Source organism: Triticum aestivum, chromosome 1D (genome assembly GCF_018294505.1).
Source record: "Triticum aestivum cultivar Chinese Spring chromosome 1D, IWGSC CS RefSeq v2.1, whole genome shotgun sequence".
Taxonomy (NCBI): domain Eukaryota; kingdom Viridiplantae; phylum Streptophyta; class Magnoliopsida; order Poales; family Poaceae; genus Triticum; species Triticum aestivum.
The window spans coordinates 305,290,325-305,298,505 of NC_057796.1; the positions used below are offsets into that span (position 1 = coordinate 305,290,325).

An 8,181-nucleotide genomic window follows, 5' to 3' on the forward strand; every position below is an offset into this window, starting at 1 on the left:
TGTAAATGGGCTATATGCGAACAGGTCGTTAACAGGCTTTCCGTGGGCCGGCCCGCTACCTTTTGACCAAGTCAAATGAGCCGGCCTTTTCACAGGATTGGGCCTTTGTTGCGTCGTGCCACGTGTCGACGTATCATAGGCGCCTTCGGTCCAATGAGTGGATGACATCTGTCCCAATGGTGAGTCGACACGTGTTTCCTCCAGCCAATGATGATTTTACACGTGGAAAATCCCCATTGGTCCGGGCTGTTAATGGGTTATCGGATCCAAACCGGAACCCGATAGCTTAACGGCAAATCGTTACGGTGGATGCCACGTGTCGGTCACCCTTGACGAAAGCACTTCCATGACGCGCCATTTATCGTCATGGAAGTGGACACTTTCATGATGATAATTTTGGTAATGTCATGGAACACGTCTACGACAGCACAGGTATGACTATGTTGATTCTGTCATAAAATCTTCATGGATGTACATGCATGACAAAAAACGTGACCTACTATGACAAACACGTATCATCACGGAAGTGTATTTTTTTGTAGTGATTCCAAAATAAATCTCCGTAATTTTTTATCTCGTTTGGACTTCGTTTGATATGGATATTCTACGAAACAAAAAACATGCAACAAACATGAACTGACACTGGGCACTGGATCAATATGTTAGTCCCAAAAATAATATAAAATGTTGCCAAAAGTATATGAAAGTTGTAGAATATTGGCATGAAACAATTAAAAATTATAGATACGACGGAGATGTATAACACGCCTTTGTCATACAAAGTCCGGTTTTGATGATCTTGTGCTCGTTTTAAAAGCTATGGGAAAGCACAAGATCCTCACATGGAGAACCAGCCTAGATAAAAAATAAACAATTATGAAAAACATGCAAAGGTTTGAGCTCTCTACATGCGACGTGATCCAGCTACTTGCCCGAAACTCCCTCTTGATAGTGCGACTATCAAACCTATAATCTGGTCTCCCACTAAGAACCATGAGACTGGAAAAACTAGGAAAACCCAGCTAAGTTACACCTTTGCCTTGCACATTCCACTTGAGCTTATTGATGATGTTAATGCTTGCCTCCAGTTGGAATCCTATTCTTGACCACAAACACTTGGTGAAGATATTCGAATTACTTCCCCGTATTGCAACGAGGGAAGCCTTCACTTAAGCACATCTGCACATGTACATAATCACAATTTGGACCACAAGCTTCAAAGCATATAACCTCCGGCTTCTCATCTTGCACTTGCACACCTCAAACACGATGACCATCACCACATGATGTCATCATCACATAGCCTACTCGAAATCTTTCTTTTGATGCAAGCCCATGAGAAACAACTAACCCACATAGATATAGCAAACACATAGCATGGGTTACTACACAAAACACAATTCACAATTACTTATCATACCACTAGATCACTTGATCCCACATGGTACATTGTTTGCGCTTGTGTGCTGACCATCTAGATACAATCTTCAAGCTTCATCTTGGTCAACCAACATCTTTACTTCATGCTCCATATCGGTTTCTTGAAAGCCATAATGAACTCTTCATTTTACTTCATTGCATCAAGACTAGATCACCAAAGACTCTTTCATGACCATTTCAAGTTTCAGCATGAACATCGTATTGTTCATCGCTTGCTCTTCTATATGCCCCATTACAAACTCTTGAGAGGCACAACTCTAGTTTCTTGCTTCAAGACATGATCAACTAAAACCCAACACGTGAGCTCATCATGGTCATCTCTTGATACCATAGCTTGAATTCTTCTCTTTAATTATACTCTCAAGACCTTGATCCTTATAAGCCCAAATGTGTCAACCTTTGAGATCCTCTGGTGAACTCCATGATGTCTACTACACAGCTTGTTCTTGTAGACTCGTGTTGGGCCTCCAAGCATAGGGTTTTGTAGGACAGTAGCAAATTTCCCTCAAGTGGATGACCTAAGGTTTATCAATCTGTGGGAGACGTGGGATGAAGATGGTCTCTCTCAAACAACCCTGCAACCAAATAACAAAGAGTCTCTTGCGTCCCCAACACACCAAATACAATGGTAATTTGTATAGGTGCATTAGTTCGGCGAAGAGATGGTGATACAAGTGTAGTAATGATAGTAGATATTGATTTTTTTAATAGGAACAATAAAAGAACAGCAAGGTAGCAAGTAACAAAAATTAGCACAAACGGTATTGCAATGCTTGAAATGAGGCCTAGGGTTCGTACTTTCACTAGTGCAATCTCTCAACAATGCTACTATAATTGGATCATATAACCATCCCTCAACGTGCGATGAAGAATCACTCCAAAGTTCTTATCTAGCGGAGAGCATAAGAAGAAATTTTTTGTAGGGTACGAAACCACCTCAAAGTAATCCTTTCCGATCGATCTATCGAGCTATATCCCTATAAGTGTCACAAACAGCCCAAGAGTTCGTACTAAAATAACATTGTATGATCCACATCAACCAACTCTAATGTCACCTAGATACTCCAATGTCACCACGAGTATCCGTGAGTTGATTATACAATATGCATCAAACAATTTCAGATTCATAATACTCAATCCAACACAAAGAACCTCAAAGAGTGCCCCAAGATTTCTACCGGAGAAACAAGGACGAAAATATGCATCAACCCCTATGCATAGATTACCCCAATGTCACCTCACGAATCCGCGAGTTGAGTGCCAAAACATATATCAAGTGAATCAATATGATAACCCATTGTCACCACGGGTATTCATAGCAAGACATACATCAAGTGCTCTCAAATCCATAAAAGTATTCAATCCAATAATAACGAAATCTCAAAGGGAAAACTCAATTCATCACGACAAGATAGAGAGGGGACAACACCATATGATCCAACTATATTAACAAAGCTCGCGATACATCAAGACCGTGCCAAATCAAGAACACGAGAGAGAGAGAGAGAGATTACACACATAGCTACTAGTACAAACCCTCAGCCCCGAGGGTGGACTACTCCCTCCTCATCATGGTGGCCGCTGGGATGATGAAGATGTGCCACGAGGAGCCCACAAGGTACCAGGGCGAGCCTGCCCCCCCTGGCGCGCCCTGGTGCCTTGTGGGGCCCTCCTGGCTCTTCTGGCCCTCCCACGAAGCTCCTAGTGCCTCGTTTCTTCCCAAAAAAATCGTCAAAAAGTTTCGCTGCATTTGGAGAACTTTGATTTCTACACAAAAAACAACACCACGGTAGTTCTGCTGAAAACAGCGTCAGTCCAGGTTAGTTCCATTTAAATCATATAAAATTGCACCCAAACCATATAAAATTATTGTAAACATGGCATGAATACTTCATAAATTATAGATATGTTGGAGACGTATCACTCCATCTTGAACATATTTGGTTAGACATTGAGATAAAACTTGATGGCTTCATTAGATACATCCAAAGACAAAGTAGTATCCTCACTTGGCAAGAGACCCCGAGAGTAAAACCCTAGGCCCTGTGGGCACAGGGGGCAGAGACCCCATGCACACGGGGTATCCCGATAGTTTAACACTCGACCCCGTGTGCACGGGGTCGGGAAGCCCGTGCGCAAAGGGTGTCCAGAAATATTCCCCTGGACCCCGTGTGCATGGGGTAAGCAAAGAGGATACCATGAGTACTTCTTCCAGAGGCTTTTGATTGCACTCTTCCCAAATAAATCCAACATGCTTCATGCATAACTATGGAACATTTCTTCATATAAGATACAATGACCTTGATGCTCCATAGGAATTGTCATTCAATACCAAAACTTAGAGCAAATCTTCTTCTTTATGGCAATCAACCTTGAGGCACCACCCATGTGATATTCCTTCAAATATATCTGAGTGAAAGTATAAGTACATAGAGATTATCATTAATTACCACAACACACATAGGGGCTACATGCCCTTTCACACAGGACTTAAGTGGCAAGAGTAAAATTCTTGGGGATTCTGGTTGAGAATTTGTAACGATTATCCCTAAACTCAATGTGACTCTTGGATTCACCAAAATACCTATGAAGTATAAACTAAGAGATCGATGGAGCAAACCACTTAAAGATATAAAATTAGGGATCAATATTGATCTTTCCACTCACAAATGGGATGCATTTCTCAAAATAAACTTTATAAACTATTAATCCTTGTCGTTTGATCATCAAAACCCAACAGAGGGACATAAGATGCACTTTCACTCATGGAGCGGTTCGACTTTGGTGTCACGCTGAACAACAGAGCAGTATCGTGCCACTCCAGCAGCTTTGTCGCCATGATAAGGTGTGAGGAGCCCCCCCCCCCCCCACACACACACACACAAAAACAACCTGACAAGTCTATGGCTGATTGGGAGTGAAATCCCTCCCAAATTTACCTCTTGAGGGGGTTAACGGCAAGTTGAGCATGTGAGCTTGGCTACACGAATATGGATGTATGTGGGGTGTTGCGGTAAAATTGATTAGCATGATGTAGGATGCGGAAATGAGGGTCCCATGGGGCGACGATTCTGGGGAGAAATCGATATCGGCCAACACTTAATGATGGGTAAAATAGGCGGTTTTTCATGTCCATCAATAACTCCTTGATCTTTTCGATGTTTTTCTTAAAAAAAATGACCTCTGGTTTGCCGCCTACAAAAGAAAGAGAGCTATGACACCTTACCTTCGAACGTCTGGCAGATCCAAAGTGGATGTCTTACCGTTCTTTCCATTTTTCACAACAATTATTTTGAGAATGGGTGGAGTCCACATACCCCCACTCAGGCGCCTTCGGTTTCCTTTTTCACATTTGTTCGTTTTAGAACCGATCGAGTCAACCCCCTCCCCGCGTCGTCGACTGGGTAGAGGATCCATTTCTTTTTTCACCTCCGTTATTTTGAGAACTGGCGAAGTCCACCCCCTCCCCTTTCCTTCGGCAGAGTAGAGGCTTGTTTCCTTTTCACGACCGTTTTTCGTGAATGGAAGCCCCCCCCCCCCTCGTCTTCGGCGGGTCAAAGGGTCCGTTTCTGTTTGTCACGCATGTTTTTTTAGAACATGGCGTAAAAAAAGATCCGCAATTTATTGAGCACGTAATGATTTTGCTATTCCTAAATCGATCGAGAAAATTAATAAAAAAATCACCGGTTAAATACCATCCGATCTAGACACGAGATACATGCAAAGTGTAGACGTGTACAAAATGTTCTTAACGGTCATTTTCTTTAGAGAACGGGCCTATTTCTAAGTCACTATACTCACTTCACTTGCAACGAATAAAACCGAACGCTAGACGGAACAGCACCGGTGCCTTGGAATAGAGTAGACCAGGGTGCGGCCGGGGCCGTACCGCACCGTTTCCCACCCGCGTCCCAAATAAATCCATCCATCCGTCCGGGCATTACAGCATCGCCCAACCACTCCTCCAGTCCCGTCCTCCCTCTCCCTCTTGAGCGAGCGAGCCAACCAAGGCGACAAAAATCCAAGCTGCAGTGCACGCTCCAGCAATCCGAACCCACCCAACCACCGCACGCTCCGCGGATCCTCCTCGTGCCCCGCTCGCGATCTGCCTCCGCGAGCCCAACCACCCCTCGCCGGAGATGCGCGCCTGGTGATCCGGAGGGGAGGAGAGGGCCGATGAGGTGCAAGCTCCACCCGTACGCGAACGCGCTCGGCGTCTGCGCGCCCTGCCTCCGCGACCGCCTCCTCGTGCTCGCCGCCGAGCGCGACCGGGCCGGGGCCGGGGCCAGCAGCGGCGCCGACTGCAGCAGCAGCAGCAGCCGGGGCAGCTCGCCCGCGCGCGGGCGCGCCGCGTCGCCCTTCGCCGCCGCCGCCGCCGCCCCGGCGCAGCAGCACCGGCGCTCTGACGCCTGCGCCTACACGTCGTCCCGCCACAGCCACAGCCACCGGCCCGAGCTCCTCTTCTTCAGCACGCCGCAGGTCGGCCCCGCCACCCGCGCCGCCGACGACGAGCCCCGGGAGAGCGAGCGGAAGAAGTCCTTCCACCGGAGGCGGTCCTTCCTGGCGGCGCTCTTCGGCGGAGGGCGGCGCGGCGGCCGGGAGGAGGAGAGCGAGAGCAAGAAGGACCCGCCCCGGCGGTCCACCTCGTGGCTGTCGGCCATAGTCCGCCGCAAGCGGAGGCCGGACGCGTCATCGTCGTCGTCGCTGCCGCGGCCGGTGGACGAGGAGCCCGAGTCCCCAGGAGGCAGCACGAGCAGCAGCTGGTGGTTCCCATCGCCCTCCCCGGCCAGGCACCATCACCACCCCCAGCGGCGCAGCAGGCCGGGCGGATCAGGCGCCAGCGGCGACGGGATCTCGGGGTTCGCGGTGTGCCTGAGCCCGCTTGTCCGCCCCAGCTCGGGCGGTCCTCGCCGGCGGTGCCAGCAGCCGGACCCGTCGACCCTGGGCGAGAGCCACCGGCGGCACCTGTCGGCCAGCAGCGCGGCGTCCTTCGGCCGCAACACCTCCCGGAAGCTGGCCGACATGGGCAGGTTCCGGTGACGTGGCCGCCGCTCCGCTCCGGCCGGCAAACCGCCTCCTCTTTTCCCCCGTCAGAAATCGTCACCTTGTCCTCCTCCCGCAAAATTTGACCTTTTGCTGATGCGCCATGCGCTGTCACGGCCCGCTGAGAGACGACGAGAGAAAGATAATCAAATGAAGCTGTTTTGTTTTTCAGTTTCTTGTTTGAACGGGAGCAGAGCAGAACAGCGCAGCTTGTGTCAATTACGACGAGACGACCTGGGCGGCCAGGCCCAGCTCAGGTCACCTCATTTCTTTTGTTTGAACGTGTGTTCTCTGACCTCTGACACCTACGACTTCAATTTTGTTCCGCTCTGCCCTCCCATTTATTTACGTGCGGCTGTATTGCTTCGAGAGCCCGTGCCTGTGTTTTTCCATTCATGTTTCGAATTCTCGGGAGGTGGAAGACGACTGTTAGCGGCATTGTTTAGCTGCTTGCACCACGAGCAAGAAGAAGAAGCTTCTCCCGGTCCCGGGCAATGCGTGTGTCAGTCAGTATGTTTTACTAGTATTTTTTTATATAAAAGGTGGATAAAGCCTTGTACTGGACATTGGCAAGGCGAGGGCAGTGATTAGCTTAGCACGCCTCCTCCTCCCTTGGGAACTGAGATGGCATCGAGCTCGAGTGAGAGAAGCTGGACTCCTGGAGAGGGTGAGATGATGAAGGATACATAAAGGATAAACAGGATGAAACGGAAAGCAATGGGCGCATCACATCACCATTAGGATGATGATAATGCGATGCGACGCCATGGCTGGTCGTAACAAAAAGAAAAGCATATCCCTTCTCCTCCTCGACGTGGCTCCCCTGGCTACAACGACGTCCTCTGTGCTTCCCGTCTACCCACGTAGCACTATTACTACGACATTGTGTGTGTGCGCGCGCGCTCCGGTCATCTAGGCAGCACAAAACACCACAAAAGCGGGGGCGCCTCTTTCCTCGCGGCCAAGACTGCAAATTCCCACGCCTTTCTTTGTTTGATCGGACAGCCGATGCCAAAAAGAGCCCGTAGAGCACGCGGCCTTGGCCTAGGAGCAAGCTCCCGATTCCTACTCATCACAAAACTACAGCTACGCCACTCCAGTAAAAAGACACCAACCAAGCGCATCACAGCACCACTCAAGTGCTATCTATCATAATACCGCTGCTGCAACGGACCGAGTAAAAAAAATATACGGTAATGCTAACTGGCAAATGTTTGCTGGGAAGGAACTCCCAAAGACGCCCTCGCAGCAGTTTTGGGGAAAAAATTGTCTTCTCTACGAAGAAATTGTCATGCTAGTCTGAATAAATTGCCACCCCCTTGCTCAAAACAAATAGATTCAGGCAGCACAACAACAAGCGTAGCTACCAGCAAGCAGTAAATAATTCCAACCGTTCAAGCAAGAAGGGAATAACCAAAACCATGAGACCCATCACTGCTTCACTGTAAAAAATAGACGACCGTTTCACCAAAGATACGCCAGCATCGGAACGCAAAGGATAGATGACCCGGCCATCAAGTATATGTTTACGCTTTCCCTCTAGAGAATGCGAACATATCCAAAAGCAGATGTGTGAAGTGCGTGGTGTGTTTTCTACGCCCTTCCCCCCAAATGTCCTTGTCAGGAAAATCAGTGGGAAGGGAAATGCCCGGCAACTCGCTCATCTTGCTAGGGCCTTCATTTCCTTTCAGTATTGTT

General features: G+C 48.4%; 1 protein-coding gene across 1 annotated transcript; it reads left to right on the top strand.

The window, feature by feature from the left end:
* The first annotated feature begins 5,186 nt into the window (after positions 1 to 5,186).
* Positions 5,187 to 6,875, top strand: LOC123181637 (filaggrin). Its single transcript, XM_044593951.1, has one exon. The coding sequence runs from the start codon at positions 5,617 to 5,619 to the stop codon at positions 6,478 to 6,480; it is 864 nt and encodes a 287-aa protein (XP_044449886.1). The 5' UTR covers positions 5,187 to 5,616; the 3' UTR covers positions 6,481 to 6,875.
* Positions 6,876 to 8,181: the final 1,306 nt, after the last annotated feature.

Bases quoted from the DNA above. Each gene is read 5' to 3' on its own strand.
- LOC123181637 (XM_044593951.1), top strand. From the start codon at position 5,617: ATGAGGTGCAAGCTCCACCCGTACGCGAACGCGCTCGGCGTCTGCGCG.